The sequence below is a fragment of the Leucopleurus acutus genome (genome assembly GCF_964270905.1).
Source record: "Leucopleurus acutus genome assembly, chromosome: 19".
Classification (NCBI taxonomy): Eukaryota; Metazoa; Chordata; class Mammalia; order Artiodactyla; family Delphinidae; genus Leucopleurus; species Leucopleurus acutus.
Genome location: NC_139161.1, coordinates 16,481,351 through 16,500,731, shown reverse-complemented (window position 1 = coordinate 16,500,731; position 19,381 = coordinate 16,481,351). Strand labels below are relative to the sequence as shown.

Below are 19,381 nucleotides of genomic sequence, written 5' to 3'. Positions count from 1 at the left end.
TGGATATTCTTTTTTTTTTTTTGGCCAAACCAGCGGCCTGCGAGATCTCAGTTCCCTAACGAGGGATTGAACCCGGGCCCCTGGCAGTGAAAGCATGAATCCTAACCACTAGACCACCAGGGAACTACCCCCATGCATGTTCTTATTAAAAAAGTAAGCTCTTCCTCGGCTAACAATGTGGTTATGTCCCTATAAACCATCATAAGTTGAAAATATCGTTATGTGGAAAATGCATTTAACACACCTTACCGACCTAGGCTGAGCCTAGCCTATTTTAAATATACTCAGAACACTTACATTAGCCTACATTTGGGCAAAATCATCTGACACGAAGCCTATTTTGAAATAAGGTGTTGAATATCTCATGTAATTTATTGGATACTGTACTGGAAGTGGAAAACAGAATGATTGTAAGGGTACAGAATGATTTTAAGTATATCAGTTGTTTGCCATTGTGAACGTGTGCATGACCCACAGACCTTGTGGGAGCTGTGTGGCTTCGTGTTAGATGATTTTGCCCAAATGTATGGCATATCACTGGTCCAGAAAAAGATCAAAATCCAAAATTTGAACTATGGTTTCTACTGAATGTGTACTGCTTCCCCACCATTGTAAAGTCGAAAAATCGTAAGTCAAAACTGTAAGTTGGGGGACTTCCCTGCTGGTGCAGTGGTTAAGAATCTGCCTGCCAATGCAGGGGACACGGGTTTGATCCCTGGTCCGGGAAGATCTCACATGCTGCGGAACAACTAAGTCCGTGCACCACAACTGCAGAGCCTGCACTCTAGAGCCCGCGAGCCACAACTACTGAAGCCCGTGCGCCTAGAGCCCGTGCTCCGGAACAAGAGAAACCACCACAATAAGAAGCTCGCGCACCATAACGAAGAGTAGCCCCTGCTCGCAGCAACTGGAGAAAGCCCGCGCGCAGCAACAAAGACCCAACGCAGCCATAAATAAATAAATGGACCCTATTTTTTTTTTTTAAATTGTAAGTTGGGGATCATCTGTTTATATATATGAAATATATATGTATGTATGAAACATATATATGTGTATGTATGTACCTACATAGTTGTAATCCTTTAGCAATTGAGTGCCATATGGACTGGGACTTTGTTTTATTCACAGGCTTGATGCAGCTCATGTGAAAATAATGCATATTCTCAGTCTGTGAAGGTTGGAGGCAAAAAGCTCTATTGTTATCAGCCTAAACATTGCTTCTGTAGGCACAAACAATGGTAGGTTAAAAAAAAAATCTTATCTTTGCTGTTTCACCTTTTTTTCAGGTTATGATGACTCCATTCGAGCAAACAAACTTCATAGTTGCTGGCAAAACTTCTTTACATCTTTTCTTGCAAGTCATCAGGACATAAATAGATCATTCATAGTACAGGAAATAAAGATACTAGTAAACATTTGGGGAAAAATAAACCAAGTAATCAAAGAATTGAAAATTAAACCAACATAAGTTACTTTTTTTTTTTTTGGTTATCAAGTTAGTAAACAAAACAAAAACACTAAAAACCCTCTTTTTAAAAAGAGCTTACCTAATGATGAAGTAAGTAAATTTGGCTTTCACTTGGTTGATGGGAATGGAAATTTTTATAATATACTCAGAAAATAGTTTGGCACGTAATATGTATCAAGAACCTTAACAATTTTAATGGTTTGACTGAGTGATTGAACTTTTGGAATTCTCTTTTTTTAATTAGCAAGGAATGCAGGAAGGGAAAAAAATGTTATCTGCAGTATAATTCATAAGAGAAAAATTTTTTTTAAATCTAAATATTGAACTATGATGAAATACAAATTTGTACTCTAAAGCAAGTCAAGGAAAATTTAAACTTAAAGTATTTTCTCAGGAATTCCCTGGCGATCCAGCGGTTAGGACTCCGAGCTTTCACTGCCGAGGGCCCAGGTTTGATCCCTGGTTGGGGAACTGAGATTCCACAACCTGCGTGGCGCAGCCAAAAAAAATTTTCTTTTTCTCTGCCCTTGGGCCTCCTCTCTCCCCTCTACTGGGGATTGTGTATCTGCGTTACACATTCACCAAACCTCCTTATCAGCAGAAATACCTGCTCAACCATAAATAGCAACATTCTCCTAGCATCACCAAGACAACTCCCCTCTCTGCTTAATTTTATAAGGGGCCACCGTGACCCATGACCCACTACTCGCTTTGTCCATGTAGATCTGGATTCTGTAAACTGTCAATAATATGTCATTTAGGGACTTCCCTGGTGGCGCAGTGGTTAAGAATCCACCTGCCAATGCAGGGGACACGGGTTCGATCCCTGGTCCGGGAAGATCCCAAATACCTCGGAGCAACTAAGCCCTGGCGCCACAGCTACTGAGCTTGCGCTCTAGAGGCCGCAAGCCACAACTACTGAGCCCTCGTGCTGCAACTACTGAAGCCCGTGTGCCTAGAGCCCACGTTCAGCAGCAAGAGAAGCCACCGCAATGAGAAGCCCGGGCACCGCAACAAAGAGTAGCCCCCAATCCCTGCAACTAGAGAAAGGCTGCACGCAGTAACAAAGACCTAATGCAGCCAAAAATAAATAAATAAATAAATTTATTTAAAAAACCTATAAAAAGTAATACGTCATTTAATGTACAGCCCCCTCTATCTCAAAAAATTTATATAACTGTGCTTTGAACTTTAACGGGCAGAACAGTTCTTGGAGCTTTCTGAGGGGCTGTTCCCGGGTTATGATCCTTAATTTGGCTTTAATAAAATTGTCCATGTCTTTCTTAGATCAACTGATTAATTTTTTTCTTCGACAACTACATGAAAATTATTAAATAAATCAGTATATCCATATGATGGAATATCACACAGCTATCAAAAACGTTTGTAAGAAAAATGTTAAACAATCTGGAAAATGCTCAAATTAAAATATTAAGTGAAAAAGACAAAATTGTACATATTCATAATCTGAACTATGTAAAAATTTCATGGAAAAATGACTGGAAAGGAATAAACCAAAATGGTAGCAGTGATTGCCTCTGGATGATAGGATGATGGGCAATTTTTTTCCTCCTCCTCCTCTTTTTCCTCTCTCTCTCTGGTGGGAAGTGTCTTTTTTTTTCCATTATATTTTTTAAAATGACTTTTTTTATAGTTAGGAAAAAATATTATAATTTTAAAGGAGTCATGTAGAAAAACCTCTCATATGTACTTACATTTACCCTCATATATACAGTCATTGTGATCAGGAAAGCATTTGATTAAAAAGATTAAGGTATCAGACAGACCTAGGCTTAAAACTCTGCCCGGTCACTTAATTTTCCCCTTTGTAAAATGGGAATAATAGTAGATTCCAAATAACGGGGCTTTGTGGTCACGCAGGTTAAGTCCTTAACATATTTCCTGGCACATACCACGTTCAATAGATGCTAGTTTCTCTGTTTATGTACCATTAGGAACAGTTATGTACCATTTACGGGCGTTTGTAAACTTTTTAGTGAACCAAGTTGGCATTAGGGGGCTGAGTGATTGAGAGTATTTCTCAGGAATTGAGGACTGTGGTTCTGTGCTCCTGAACGCAGGTGCAGGTGGCTAGTATTTTCCCCAACTGTTGAAAACCTGTTCAAAAGCAGGGCGGCTGTCTAGCTTCAGACTGAACAGGAAACCTTCCTTATGCCTAATTTCGGTGTCTTGTCTGGATGTCTCCCTCACAAAACAACGCCCCAAACTAGTTTCTACTTTTAGCTCAACCTCAGCAAATTTCCTTAAATAGCACTATGAGCTTGGCCCCGCCCACATGCCCCTACCCAGTTGGTCCGAATGGGGTTAGTTCAATCCTTTGAATTTTTCCGAGTTGATTGGCGGAGCAAACCGGAAATCTTTTTACTTTTTTGATTGGTCGTGCACAGCCTAGGGGCGGGGCATATGGGCGTGTCTCTCCAGGACCCGGTGAGCTGTCATTGGAAGATTAAGCCGGCATTTCCAGAGCTTCGTGCCGTCGCCTAGGTCGCGAGGGGCGGGTGTCCTCCCTCCCCGGCTCCTATTGTCCTTTGCATTGGCAAGATTTGTTGTCACTCACGGAACCTCGCGCTCACTGGTACAAAAGCTCCAAGAGGCGACGGGTGATTGGTTGGTTACTGTTCCCGCCCCAAGCCTGTCGCCATTTCGCAGAGAGGATCAGAAATCCTTTAAAGGCCGCGGTATTGGTACCCGTGGTCAGTTTGGGGACCGGTGAGTCGCGGAGTGTGGAGAGCGGGTTGCGGCACTCAAGGCCTGGCTGGATTTCCGGACCGTCAGAGGTCGGGAAGCTAGAGAGCAGCGGGTGGCTTGCAGAAAAGGATCTTGTCCCTTCTCCGTCCTCGTGTAGGCCAGGGGCTGCGGGGATCGAGAGAGGCTTGGCTCGTCCGTCGCTGGGCCCTCCGCTCTCCCCGGGGCCCGGAGGCCGAGAGGAAGCGGCCTGGCAGAAAGGACACTCGGACGCCTTCCCCGGGGACCCAGCGCGCGTGCCTGTCCGCTGCGCACGCCCACTTGGCCACCCGCTCTGGTTCGTGTCGTGGAGATCTCCACGCAGTTCTCCCTGATGGACAGCTGGTTCTTGTGGTAGGGGAGGTGAGCGTGCCAAAGAGGCGCCAGGGTCGCCGGCGTCTTCCAGAGGGTCTCTAGCAGCGCAGCGGGCTCTGGCCGCCTCTGGCAGATGAGTAGGAAAAAGAAAAGAGAAGCAGGAGGGAAAACCTTGGAGGTGTGCTGTAGTTGGGAGGAGGAATCAAGTATTTGCTTCATAGGACATCTAAGTGGGAAGTACCTTCCCTCCCCCAGAATGTTCCTCACTGTTTTTTTCTAATCTGTGAGATTTATTTTTTTCCGGAAACGAAGATAAGGAATCTTTAGTTTTGTCGCCCAACAAGATTTTGAGTGCCATAGTGCATTGGACTTCTATATACTTTCTGTATGGCCCTTCTATGAATGACTGAAACATTCATCATTATTCTTTGGTTGTAGCAGTTCCCCTGTACCTAATTTATGTACAGGATAAATGCTCTGCTCTTTTTCTCAGGTCGTAGAATAAAATGGTGTGTGCTTAGACATCATCCATGAAGTTAAGCTACTGTAGGACACAGTTGAATTTCAGAGGTGGGTCTCTGGAACTTGGTGACCTCCCCTCTGAGGTCCCTAGGGTCCCAATGAATGGGAGATGGGCTGTCCTTATTCTGTCTTAACCCTGCTCTGCACAGGAATAAAGTTTTCCTATGGTTAGCAGTTTAAAGGGAAACGAGGATTTTTTACTTCTCTTTGAAGGATCTTTGTAGACTTCCAGGAGCAAGGTTAGAGTTGTAGACAGTACAACTGGGAAGGGGCACAAGGTGATCTGGGTCGCTGGTAATCATCTTTTTTTGATTTGGTTCATGACATTTCACTGAACTGTATGTTATCATTTATGTTTATATGTGCGTGAATTGTTTCCAAAAAAGCTAAAAATAATTAAGAGTAAGGTGATGGTCGACACTGGATGCTATGGTATCTCCTCTACTCTTTGCCTAGTTACTTTCTCTGTTAGCAGTGCAGTTTCCCAGTGCTGTATTTCCTCACCTCTGAAGTTTTTTAGGTTCTTTTCTGGGTCTTGATACTGTCTGCTAGCCAAAGGCAGCTACTGAATTTCTAAAAGGTGCTGATATTTAACCGGCCTGAAAGACTTTGCTTCACATCGGGTAAAATAAACTGGTTCTCTGCGTCCTGAGTTCTCCTTTCAGAAGTGTTAGTTGTGTCTGTTGTGACATTGCTTTCATACTTAAGATGACTAAAGCCTGCCACCATTGAGACTGTGCTTCACGTATCCCACTTGGATGCTGCAGTGGAAAAGAGAATTTTTTGGCAAGGCATCAAAAGGCTTAGTTGAGTTTCCCTGTGAAAACAAGATACTCTACTCCTTACTGGCCAAACTATACTTAAAATTGTTCAGTATTTACTAGGAGCCGCCTCTAATGGAGACTTGTATTTCATGTATATATCTTGTATTTATGTTTCTATATCTCTGCAAAGAACAATTACTTGATTTGCCTTTCTTTTCCTTCAGGTCACAGAATTCAGTTACAATGGGGAACGTTTTTGAAAAACTGTTTAAAAGTCTATTTGGGAAAAAAGAGATGCGGATTCTTATGGTGGGTTTGGATGCCGCTGGAAAAACCACCATCTTGTATAAATTGAAGCTGGGAGAGATTGTGACTACCATCCCTACGATAGGTATGTTAACGACCTATGACTAGACCAGTTTACACTTTAGTATGTTATACTTTTACATACTTCTTGCATTATTGAATTTTTTGGGGGAAAATCTTGTCCACCCCAAGAGCGGTTTTGAGGCCAAAACCAGGTAATATACAATTTCCTAATTGCTCCCTGGCATCTCTGGCACATTGCTAGGTTTACAGGGGAGTCATACGAACACATTTAGGTGGAACAAGTTTAACCCTATCTGCTTGGCCAAAAAAAAAAAAGATAATGATTATTAAAATCCATCTTTCTTCCAGCTGGCCTTTCTAAGTGGAAGCATCTCTCCATACCAAGTATGTTCCAAGTGTTTAAAGATGTAGTATGATTTTTTTTGAGCTGGTGGTCAAGTGAAGAATCTGATTTGTTCAGATGCTGGAGGACTGACTATCTGGTGGTGTAGTTATTCCTGCGAACCAGCACTGTGTTTTGTCAGCTATTTAAGACTTTTGCAAAGGCAGGGGTTTTTTTTGTTGTTTTTTTACAAATTTATTTATTTTATTTTATTTATTTTTGGCTGCATTGGGTCTTCGTTGCTGTGCGAGGGCTTTCTCTAGTTATAGTGAGCGGGGGCTACTCTTCATTGTGGTGCACAGCCTTATCATTGCGGTGGCTTCTTTTGTTGCAGAGCACAGGCTCTAGGCTCTCAGGCTTCAGCAGTTGTGGCTTGCGGGCTCTAGAGTGCAGGCTCAGTAGTTGTGGCACACAGGCTTAGTTGCTCTGCAGCATGTGGGATCTTCCCGGACCAGGGCTCAAACCCATGTCCCCTGAATTGGCAAGCGGACTCTTAACCGCTGCGCCACCAGAGAAGCCCCTCAAAGGCAGTTTTGACAGAACTTAGTCTGTGCCTCATCAGCTGCCTCCAGATCCAAACTCCTGAGCGAGAATAGCCTCCCCAGGATGGCATGTGAATGTCAGTAGTGTTCCGAATGTTGGATTAGGCACAGGAACCAACCCATCAACTTCCAACTTGGGCAGTTAGCTTCAGAGATTGCAGCCCTTAAAGGAACAGGAAACCAGATGGAGAAAGTGTTCATACCCATAATTTTAAAAATGTTATTAGTCCAAAATGAAATAGCATAATTACTTGATTTTCTCCAATTGTAAAAATAATTCATGCTTCCATAATGTCATACATACAAAAAAAATCTAAACGAGTGTTAAAAAACACTGTGACTTTGGTGAATATCTTTGTGAAGTCATATGCATGCTGTCTTCCAACTTACTCTGCGTTAAACAATGTGTTTGGATCTCTTTCTATGTCATTTCCTCTCTGTGGAATGCTTTCCTGCCTTCTTTTTTACCCCCCCTCCCTGCCTTTACATAGCTAATGCCAGCTCATTCTTTCCGTCTCAGTTTAAGCATCATTTCTCAGGGTCGCCTTTCCTGATCCCTTGGACGGGTTTTCCCCTGTTGTAAGTTTCCATAGCAACCTGAACTTCTTAGTAACTCTGAGCACATTTGTCATTGCTTGCTCACTGTCTCTCTTCCAAAAGTGTGAATAAGAGCAAGAATCATGTCTGCGTTGTTCACCACTGTCCCCAGGCGCCTAGCAAAATGCGTGACACATAATAGATGTCCAGGAAATATTTGGTGAATGAATTGGATACTGATTTTGTGGTAGATTGTTAAACTAATGGTGCCCAATGAATCATGCCACTCAGTAGCCATACCCCTGTGCAGTCCCCTTCCACAGTGGTGCTGAGCTTGGTTGGCCATGTGACTTGCTTTGGCACATCAGCAAATGTGATTCACACAAAGATTTCATAAGTGCTGTGTCTTGGGATTTGTTCTTTCGGAACACTACCACCACCACGTGAGGAAGCTCAGTGCTCCTTGGGAATAAAAAGACCACCTGGAGAGAGAGAAGTCCAGCCTAGCCCCCAAAGGACTCAATAGTTGAATGCATCTACAAGAGGAAGCCCAGGCAACCCACAGAATTGGGTAGGGGGGAAAATCATTGTTCTAAGCCACTATGTTTGGGGGCTTAATAATCAGTACAGATCAACATGAAATTTTAGTAACTAGATAGTATTCCATTATGTGGCTATATGTTTAACAAATTTTCAGTGATGGATGTTTAGGTTATGTGCAACAGTTCTATGTAAATGATTTTGAACTAAGCATCATTTAAAGATCAGTCAGATGTGGTTGAGCTCACTAAAGAGACTGAGAAGTTACAGCCATGGAAACAGAAGAAAAATGGGAAGCCAGGGAAGAGTTTCAAGGAGGGAGTGAGCAGTAGTGTCAGATATAAAATCAAATCACATAAAAACTGGAAAGCATTTGTCAGATTTATTGACATGGTGACCTTGCTGACCTTGGAAAAACCAGCGAAACATGGTAAAGTAGAACTAAGGTGTATTGGGTGAGGGCTGACAAAGTTGGCACAGTGAAGGTAGCTAAACGTCTTAGAGAAGTTTGACTTTAAAAGGGAAAATAGAGGGTGGTAGTGCGTGAAGGTGTGGAGTCATCTTTTTTGAAAGATGCAAAAGACTTAAACAGGTTGGAGATTTTGAAGGTTCCGGACAGCGTGGGTGAATTGGATCCAGCACATGGGGGGGATGGGATTGGCATTAGCTAGTTGCCCCCTTCCATTGCTCCAAGAGGGAGGGAGAAAAGGGTGGGTGAAGATGTAGTTGGGTTTCTACAGTGTGTGGTGGGAAGTGGAAGCAGTCCCATTGATGGCTCCTGTTTGCTCTGAAGTATGCAGGAAGAGCTGCTGGGAGGGGAGGGGAGGGGAGGTGTGAGGAGGGAGGCCGGAGGGAGTGGAGAAGGTTGGAGACACCTGTCACAATGCATGGGGGAGAAAGCTGACTAACACATTCTGTTCTGTAAGCTATGGATCTTTGACCGGCAAGCTGCGTTGTAAATGAAAAGTACTGTCCAGATGTTAGCTGAAATTATTTCGAATTGTTGAACCAGGAGAAGTCTTCATTAAACACTTTCTCCACCTTCCCAATTTAGGTTTCAACGTGGAGACGGTAGAATATAAAAACATCAGCTTCACAGTCTGGGATGTTGGTGGCCAGGACAAAATCAGACCTTTGTGGCGACATTATTTCCAGAACACACAAGGTAGAGATTATCCAGTTCTAGCCTTGCAACCATTTCTGTTAAACGCACCTAAAGGTCGATGCTTGAAGCAAAACCTTGTGGCGTGCTGCTTTATTTGGACTGTCAGTCATTCCTTCTTTTCTGCTGACCCACTTACACTTACTGGGGAGGTTTCTTTTTGAGAAGTGGTCCCTGCCTTCCTTGAAAAAGTACTTGGGCGTTAATGCCTTATATAGGAATCTCCTCTTAATCCAGAACAGTTAGAAAATGGTTGTTCTAATGAATTTCATCTTTTGGTTAATTGAAAGTTGTATGTGCCTTTGATGAAGTACCAATTTTTGAAGAACTTGAATTCAGTACACTCTTTTAAACCTGTGGAGAATATTTGAAAATCATCCCTATGGAGAGAAAGAAGTGAACAGGGATGGCTGGAATCCCAAATCCCAGCATCCTCTGTGGCCACAGTGCCTCCCTACTGCGCTGTTATTCTACAAGTGCTGGAATAAGCATGAATATCCCAGATCATTACCTTATTTCCTTATCACTGGTTTCTTAAAATTTGGGGTTTTAACGTGTCCCAGTCCCCTATCAATCTATTTGAGTTTTTTTCATTGATTATATTTTGGATAAATGATACACCTTACAGAGTATCACCTGTCAAGATATCTGTAAGCTGTTCATATAGTTTTCACACCCTGATTCTCACGTAGAATCATAACCACCTGGCATCTACATACTTATTTTAGAATTTATTTGGACTCTTAATTTTGAAGATTCTACTACCTATGGTGTTTTCATTGCATGTCTTTCATAGTAAAGACCCATATTTGTTGATATTTTCAGACCAAATACCCGAGTCGACTGTCCCTTTATATTTTGTATCATTATTTTAGCTATTACCTTTAACACTTAACTCTATTTGTACTTATTTCCTTAGCCTATAGATTTAGAATGTCTTTCCTCAAAATAGAGCGTTTATCTTTTCTTTTTTCAGTTTTGTTAGTGGAAAATTTAAAGCAAAAAAGGAAGAGGATACTTAACAAATCCCCACGTACTCATCACCCAGCTTCAACAGTTCTCAGCGTTTTGCCCAGAGTGTGTTACAGCAAATGCCAGACATGATGCCTTTTACTCATACATCCTTCAGTGTTTATTTCAAACTGATAAAGACATTTTTAAAACATAATCTCCATGCATTATCACACTTCCAAAATTAACATTCTTTCTTTAGTATCTGGTACCCAGTCCTTATTCAGATTTTTCCAGTTGTATCAAATACGTCCTTTTCACATTTGATTTGTTTGCGAAGGAATCAAAGTTTACACGTTGCCTTTCATTGTTATGTCTCTTTAGTCGTCTGCTACTCTCCAACAGTTTATCCCTCCATTTTTTCTGTCATTCCATCTGAGTCTATTAAGCTGAAATCCTTCTAAACAAAGAATCCCTTCATCAGGTATTTGCTTTCCCTGAAATATAGTTTATATGAGAAAGGGAGGAAAAAATTTAATTCTTTCCCTTTATTGATTTTTAGAGAAACAACTTGATACCCTAGCAACCTTCCATGATGACTCTTAGATTTTTATGTCTTTGTGTTTCAATCCGTTGCAGACAATACGCTTTTTGATACTCAGAGTGTCCATTTAACCTGGATTGGCACTTGCCATATTGGTCAAACTATCGTAATTCCTCACCAGTGATAAAAGTAGAAAATGTGGGTTTGAACCACAGCTCTGCTATGAAACCTTGGGAAAGTTAGGTAATCTTTCCTGTCTCGATTTCCTCATCTATAAAATGGAGGTGAATACGTACTGTGCCGGATCATTTGGCTTGAATGAGATTAATTTTATAAAATGCTTAGTTCTGTGGTTGGAAGGTAGTGGGCACTCAGGAGCCTGTATTAGTCTGGGTTCTCCAGAAAAACAGAATCAGTATGATGGATGGCTGTCCATACATGTTTGCACATATGTTTTTGTGTATATATATGTGTGCTTGTATGTGATTTCTTATAAGGAATTGGCTTACATGGTTGTGGAGGCCGAGGAGTCCGGGATCTGCAGTTGGCAGAGGCTGGAGACCCGGGAGAGCTGATGATTAAGTTCCATTCCAAAGGCAGAAGATGCATATCCCAGCTCCAAGACGAGTGAATTCTTTCGTCCTCTCTTTTGTTCTAATCACGCCTTCATTGGATTGGACTAGAGCACACTGAGGAGTGCAATCTGCTGTACTCAGTGTCCTGATTCAAATGTTCATCTCATCCAGAAACACCCTGCCACACACACCCAGAATACTGTTTGACCAAATGTCTGGGCACCCTGTGGCCCAGTCAAGGTGACACATAAAATTAACTGTCACCGAGTCCAAATTACTAGAGGTTTTTTGTCCTCATTCTCAGGCAGGGTTCCCTTTACCCACCTTATTAAGAGTTGTCACACTCAGTCACCAAGTAGAAATGCCTGTTTGTTTTCAATCTTCTATTTATAACAAGCCTAATTTTTTTTTTTTTTTTTGCTGTCCCTGAAAATTGCATAATACTAAAGTGCTGCCCACGTTTTTCTGTGGATGTATAGTTCCCTGGGCTTGTGGTCATAATTAACGTGGATGAGAAGGATTACTACATTTCTCTTCTCCATGCCCCTTCCCTACGCCAAAGGGAAGGTGATTTTTATTACAGATAAATTCATATTTTTTCCTTTCGTTTTTATTTTATTTATTAATTGGCCTACAATATTATGTTAGGTTCAGGTTACTACATAGTGATTCGATATTTTTGTGCATTACAAAATGATCACCATGACCCTCTAGGTCCGTCCTATTGCTGCAAATGGCAAGATTCTTTTTTATTTAATGGCTGAGTAATATTTCTTCCTTTTACTCTTCACATATTAGAAAATCCTGTTGGCTTCTCTCCAAACTATATTCAGAATTGACCACATCTCCACCACTGCCCCTCCAGGCCCCTGGACCCCAGCAGAGCTGCCTAAATGAGCTCCTTTTCACTCCATTGACCCTTTAAGGTCTTCCTCACAAAGGAGTCAGAGTGATCCAGTTAGAATGTGAGTTATATTACATCAAAGGAGTCCTATAACAAGCCTAATTTTATTGAGTTTCAGTAACTCCTGCTGTGATGGTGGAGAACTAACTGGCTGTATTCTAGGACCTTGTGGTGGGCGGTTTAGACGCTTCGTGAAATTAGCAAATGGTGACTTTTGAAGAATGGATTTGCTGTCTGGTGGGTCCAAACACTTCAGCCATTAGTAATCTTGCATGTTGCCCCTATTTTTCCTGCCAACTTCCCAACAGCGGCTGTCCTTTTTATTTTTTAATTTATTTTTATTTTTATTTATTTATTTTTGCAGTACGCGGGCCTCTCACTGTTGTGGCCTCTTCCATTGCAGAGCACAGGCTCCGGATGCACAGGCTCAGCGGCCATGGCTCATGGGCCCAGCTGCTCCGCGGCATGTGGGATCGTCCCGGAACGGGGCATGAACCTGAGTCCCCTGCATAGGCAGGCAGGCAGGCGGACTCTCAACCACTGTGCCACTAGGGAAGCCCCAGGCTGTCCTTTTTAATTTAAATTTTCTTCTCCCCATTTCTAAAAACAAATTACAGCATACTATTCATTTGTAAATTTACCTTTTCTAGGTTTTCTTAGTTCAGAATTGTAGTCAGTCTGATGGCTAGGTTCTTTTGTTTCTCACATAAGGATCTAAATAAAAACAGTATAAAATGGGACCTAATATTTATAAACCTTTCTTTCTATTAGGAATGGCAAAGGGATAATATGTCAGCTTCCACCCTGGCAGTTTTGCATTGGAGACTAAGGATCTCCTCAAATTGCAGGATAACCTCGTTTGCTTAGTTATGATCAGAGTCCAGAGCTTACTGGCAGCCTGTCAAATCTTTGGGGGGGAGTTTTGAATGTTCTTCATTTTTTTGGTCTGATGTGATGTAACAGACATGACTTTGAGTCTCATGTAAGCCCCAGACATTCAGAAGCTGTGGGCACTCCTGTCTGCCAGAGTGGGCTGCTCCAGACAGCTGGTCAGGCAGCTGTTGGGTGGGCCTGGGAAGCACAGAGGGAAAGAGCCGAGGGCCAGCACAGATTTTCCCTCCTAGACATGGTGGTGCGATCTCAGTGTCAGAAGGAACCCAGATGTCATCTCATTCCACTGCCCTTCCCGTCAGCAGAATCCCTTCTGCAGTGTCCCCACAAGTTGCCACTTAAGCAGGGCACAAGCATCTTCAGTGACAGGCACGCTCCTGAGGCAGCCCATTGCACCTGCATTTCTCTTGACTCCGTATCACCTTGATCTCCTGTAGTTTTACCCACTGATCTTCCATCTCCTTACAAGTCGAACCTCTCTTTATGTCACAGCTTCTAGATATTTGAAGACAGCTGTCAGTCCCCTCAATGAATCTTTTCTCCAGGCAAAATATTTCCAGTTATATAAATTTGTTTTTCATATGTCATGGTATCTAATTCCTTTGCCGTCCTAGTCATTCTTTGTCCCTCCAGTTCGCTTGTGTCTTAGAGTGTGGGGTCCAGCACCAACCACGTAACATTCCCAGGATGTTCTGACTGCCGGACTGTAGCATCGGCTTTTTGTTGCCCGTATTTTAGAAACTGAGCTGCTGTCACTACTGTTGATACAGCCTAGGATCAAGTTCTTTTAGCAGCCACTTCCCATTTTTGTCTCACAGAAGGCTTATTGTCAGCTAACCATCCAGTTGTTATTACGATTAATGTCACGTGGACTACTGCTAAGAGAGTCTTTTGCATCCTGTGTCTGGAGTGTGTGCTGGATCCCTCCTGGGCACCTCCTCTGAGATCCTATTGGCCCCGCCTCTGCCTCCAGCCAATGTGGCAGTGACCAGATCTGTGCAGGTTTCAGCCACCTTTCCTGAGATACAGTGTGGTGGTCCCTTTCTCTGACCTGTCGTTTGCTTCCTGGGATTCCTCTGCTGCTGTATAGTGTGGGATGCTGGGAAGACTTCTGATACCACTACCTGGGGTTGGGCCATACGTCACAGGTTAAGGGCACAAGACTCCCTCACTTCAGATACCAGCTGGAAATTCGGGACTCCTCAGACCACCCTCACTTTTTTCCAGCTGTCTGCAAATTTGGCAGTTCCAAATATCCCCTCAGGTTCAATATTCATTAAAACAACTCACAGGACTCAGGGGAGCGCTATACTTACAATTACAGTTCTGTTATGGCAAAAGGATACAAATGAACCAGCCAAAGGAAGAGATGCATAGGGCGAGATCTGAGAGGTACCACCCACAAAGCTTGCATCGTCCTCTTCCCATGGGGTCAGAATGCATTACCCTTCTGGCACATCGCTGTGTGACATACACAGAGCATTGCCAACCAGGGAAGCTTATCTGAACTTGGATGTCCATAGATTTTTATTGGGTCTTCATCATGTAGGCATGATGTAGAAATGAAGTGATTAAAAATAAGCCTAACCTTTTCTCTCTCTATTCTTATTATTGTTAATCTGGTGAAGGGCTATGATGCCTCTGAAAAAGGCTAGTTGGGTGTACAGGAGGCTTCCCAACTCTAAAGATTATATATCCTTCTGTATTGATTGCTTTCGGTGAAACCACATGTGTAAGCAGGGAGACGCTGTAAGGATATAAACAGCTGCCTTCCCAGGTTCAGATTACTAACACACTTGTGCTTTCTTTCTAGGTCTGATTTTTGTGGTCGACAGTAATGACAGAGAGCGTGTCAATGAAGCCCGAGAAGAACTAACCAGAATGTTAGCCGAAGATGAGCTCAGAGATGCAGTTTTATTGGTGTTTGTAAATAAACAGGTATGTCGCTGGCTTTCCGAATCCTGGGACTGAAAGGTACCGCCAGCTGCTCACTTAAAAACAGAGATATCTAATTAGCTGCCTGCCTTCCTCTCTCCTGTCCTTAGCCTTTCTCTCCATCTCTTTGTTAGCATGTCTTAGATTCATTCACTTGCTCAACAAATATCGACTGAGCATTTACTAAGATCTAGGCATTGTTTTAGGTATTGGTGATATAGATATAGCAGTAAACCAGACAGACAAAAATCCCTGTGTTCATGGAGTTTATGTTCTAGTGGGAGGAGAGTCAGTCAATAAACCACAGGTAATATGTCTGGGGGGAGTGTCTTGGAGGAGGGGGCAGATGCGGGGAAGGACTAGAATGCCTCTCTGATAAGATGACATCTGATAAGATGACACCTGAAGGCCAGCAGGAAGGCAGCCAGTGCAGCTGGGACGGGATTGGGGATGGGGGGAAGCAAAGGAGGAGATGAGATTGGATCATCTGGGGTCTATCCTTGGGGCAACTCGGCTTCTGTGTAAAAATAACCAAAAGCAGTGAAAGAGGAGTAGGAGGAGGGTGTAGAAACATCCAGCCTCAGGAAGCTGAACTAAGCGTGGAAAAGAAGGCAGAATCCTGTGGAATGTACCAGCCTGAGATAAACCAGGGGCACGTTTTGATGTGTGTCCCCGCACTTTCTCCTCCATGCGTACATTCGTTATGTAATCGAGATCGTACTGTTTGGACAGTGTTGCATCCTGTTTTGTCCCTTTATTGAAGGCATTTTCTCTTGTCATCTAGCCCTTTGTAAACATGGTTTTAAATTCACTCGGCCATTAGATTCGATGTCAGTTTGAAGTTCACTAGTGAACACAACGGACTTTCATAAAAGAAAATGACATTTGTTCTTTTTAATTATAAAAGCAGAACATGCTCATGGTATGAATATGCAGACAGTTCACAACATCAAGTGAAACATTCTAGCCCCACTCTTCAGGGTAAAACATTGTTAAATGTCTTATATTCCTTTCCAGAGATAAAACTTTCTGTGCCTATATGAGCAGTTATATGATTGTATTCATATTTAAATTCTGGAGACCATATTCTGCATTCTGGTTTTTTTTTATATAACTTTTTTTTCCCCCCCAAATGTATTTATTTATTTATTTATTTATGGCTGTGTTGGGTCTTCGTTTCTGTGCATGGGCTTTCTCTAGTTGTGGCAAGCGGGGGTCACTCTTCATCGTGGTGCGCAGGCCTCTCACTATCGCGGCCTCTGTTGTTGCGGAGCACAGGCTCCAGATGCTCAGGCTCAGTAATTGTGGCTCACGGGCACAGTTGCTCCGCGGCATGTGGGATCTTCCCAGACCAAGGCTCGAACCCTTGTCCCCTGCATTGGTAGGCAGATTCTCAACCACTGGGCCACCAGGGAAGCCCTCTGCATTCTGTTTTGTAACCTGCTTCTTCACTTAGCATATCTTTGATGTCCTTCCAAATAATTGCGTCTAGATCTACCTTGTTCTTTAATGCTAATTTATTCAAATTTGGTTTGAGCTTACTACGTGCTAGGCGTAGTTCTAGGCACTTGGAACACATCAGAGAACAAGATAGAGATTCCTGCCCTGGTAAAGTTTGCATTCTAGTTGCGAGAGGCAGATAATAAACACACTAAGTAAGTCAATTTTATAATATAGTAACTTGTGGTGAGGGCTGTAGGTAGAGCAGGACAGTTAGGAGGGGTCACGGGGCTCAGGTCACGAAGGCCTTGCAGAGCATCCTGAGGACTCGGGCTGTTACCCCGAGAGAGACGGAGATGTCACAGGGTTTTGATAGAAGAATGACTTTCACTGACTTTCACTGACTGCTGGGTTGTGTTTAGACTTTCTGGGAGCAAGAGCAGAAGCTTGGAGACCAATTTGGAAGTAATTTCAGTAAAACCCAAGTGAGAAGTGATGGTGGTGGGATCCGGGTATAGCTGTGCAGGTGGTGAGAAGTGGCCAGATTCTGGATATATTTTGAGGGTAGAGCTGGTAGGATTTCCTCATGTGGAGTTTGTGAGAGGAGAGAGAGAAAAAAAAAAAATTAAGGATGATTTCAAGGTTTGGAGCCTGAGCCACTGGAAGGCTAGAGATAAGACTGTGGCTTAAGGGCAGATGTTGGGGGAAGAGCATAATGTTCCATTATGAGGATATAACATTTGTCAACTGACTTTTGAATATTCTCTCTCAAGGATCTTCCCAATGCTATGAACGCAGCTGAGATAACGGACAAGCTTGGTTTACATTCCCTCCGCCAGAGAAATTGGTACATTCAGGCTACTTGTGCTACCAGTGGAGATGGGCTTTACGAAGGCCTGGACTGGCTCTCCAACCAGCTCAAAACCCAGAAGTGACGGGCAGCGCTGCGTTCCCTGTGCGTCGTGGCAAAGTCAGCTGGCTTCTGCTGTGTGCGTGTGTGCGTGTGAGGAGCTGAGCATGGGCACGTGGCCGGGCGTGGGAGCAGCTTTCCCACATGGTGCCTTATACGCCCTCTAAGGAAACCAGTCCTACATGGTTCAAACAGCCAGCGTTACATTTTATATGCCACCTTCCATTTCCATAGCTTTGGTGACCAGTTTTGCAGTCGACGGAGGAGTCCCGAGGGCTCCCTGGTGCCCGATAGCCAGAGTGGTCTTCGTGGTGGGAAGAAGGGGGAGGGTGGGCCGTGGACCGACTTCCTTTGTGTGGTTCTAGTCCAGGTGTGGGCTCTCTGCATACCTGGGGGTCCTGTCAGACTTGGCATCCTTTCGTAAAAAGGAAGGAACTGTCATTCTTTCCCATCACTGCCAGAGCTAGCAGCTCACTTCTCAGTGCTTTAAAGCAAATGATCCTCAAAGACAAAAAGGCCCTTGCTTACCGCAGACGTTAAGTTGTTAAGATGTTAAGATCTGAGCTTAAGTTATTTTCCAGCCCAGACACCCTGGTTTAATGTACTTCATTGGGAGGAATCAGTGATCTTTTTTCATTAGAAAAAACCCCCGTAACACTAGACCCCGTAACAGTAGAAATCATCTAGCCCTGCCCTTCCTTGCCTCGTATTTGCCAAATGGAGACCCTTTGGGGGTGGGAACCCAGTGCACGGCCAAGGCTCTTGCTCGCAGGGCCGCTTTAAGGCGGGGAGGCGCCGTCGTGTTTGTGTCCCTACATGGCTGTGTCCTGAGGCTGCTGCCGCCACGCCTCTGCGCTGAGTGTTCTCGCTCCCGGGCTGGAATCGTCACCGTGTACAGTATCTTAGCCCAACTTGCAGTTTAGGTTAGCTGTGTTCCCAGAACCACACACCTGTGAGTTCTGAGAGTTTGTGAGAGAATCAAGAGGTTCATTCAGGGAACGAGACTCCCAGCAGCCGAGCTGGTTGGTGCTAAATTTCGCTATGAAGAATGTCTCGTCCAGACCACTCTCCGTGGCACTGACTCCTTCTTCTGGTTGGCAGCAATGTCTTCTGTAGAAATGTGCTTTATGTTATCCTCAAAATTGTAACAATGGCCTGGAAATGAGCTGGATTCACTCAATAGTCTAGAGCTCTTTTGCTCAGACACCTGTTGGCCACATTTGTACCTAAGCTGTTCCACGACTACCTTTTAAAATTCCTTTTTCAAAAAAAATCTTCATTTCAGATTACAGAGGAGGAGAATGTAAGATGAATTTTAACAAAAGTAAACCTTGTTTACTGATAACAGTGAAGTTGCTCTTACTAGGAAGAAATTTCGTGCCATGAAATTTCAGATTACAGAGGAGGAGAATGTAAGATGAATTTTAACAAAAGTAAACCTTGTTTACTGATAACAATGAAGTTGCTCTTACTAGGAAGAAATTTCGTGCCATGATAAATGTGGAGTTTTTTTCCTTAAAACATTGACTTTAAAGATGAAGTCCAGATTTGATTTTTAACCATGGAGTTAAGTCCTGAGAAAGATTTAGATTGTACGCCTCAAATTGGCAGGGACTGTGTCTTAGACGTTTGTGTTTATGCTTAGTACCGTGTATGTGGTACGGTGCTGTGCCTCATTAAACACTTGTTGATTGGTTGGACAGTAAAGAACTTGCTCTGGAGGAGGAGAGGACAGCCATGTGCTGGATGTCTTGAGCTACTACTTCAAAATCCCTTTCCCTCTCCATCTTAGCAGACTTGCTGTTGAAAACTCCCAGGGCACTTGGTACGAAAGGCAGAGCCCGCAGAGGTGCTGTCCCGGCCCTTCTGCTTTCAGCAGTGCTCCCCATTCTTACCTTACATGATACTTTCAACTACTGTCTTT

General features: G+C 43.4%; 1 protein-coding gene across 3 annotated transcripts; it reads left to right on the top strand.

Annotated features, from left to right (window-relative positions):
• Positions 1–4,154: 4,154 nt before the first annotated feature.
• LOC309975060 (ADP-ribosylation factor 2) lies at positions 4,155–17,681 on the top strand. Of its 3 annotated transcripts, XM_082859972.1 has the most exons (6): positions 4,163–4,198; positions 5,022–5,098; positions 6,039–6,205; positions 9,200–9,310; positions 14,986–15,110; positions 17,321–17,681. In XM_082859972.1, the coding sequence occupies exons 3-6, from the start codon at positions 6,058–6,060 to the stop codon at positions 17,480–17,482; spliced, it is 546 nt and encodes a 181-aa protein (XP_082716098.1). In that variant the 5' UTR covers positions 4,163–4,198; positions 5,022–5,098; positions 6,039–6,057; the 3' UTR covers positions 17,483–17,681. The 3 variants fall into 3 exon arrangements, with proteins under 3 accessions (XP_082716099.1, XP_082716098.1, XP_082716100.1); XM_082859973.1 differs by lacking the exon at positions 5,022–5,098 and having other exon boundaries at positions 4,155–4,198; XM_082859974.1 differs by lacking the exons at positions 4,163–4,198; positions 5,022–5,098 and adding an exon at positions 4,263–4,511.
• Positions 17,682–19,381: the final 1,700 nt, after the last annotated feature.

Coding starts and splice junctions, on each gene's coding strand:
- LOC309975060 (XM_082859973.1), top strand. CDS start 6,058: ATGGGGAACGTTTTTGAAAAACTGTTTAAAAGTCTATTTGGGAAAAAA. Junction 9,311..14,985: donor TTATTTCCAGAACACACAAG/GTAGAGATTATC, acceptor CTTTCTTTCTAG/GTCTGATTTTTGTGGTCGAC. Junction 15,111..17,320: donor TGGTGTTTGTAAATAAACAG/GTATGTCGCTGG, acceptor TTCTCTCTCAAG/GATCTTCCCAATGCTATGAA.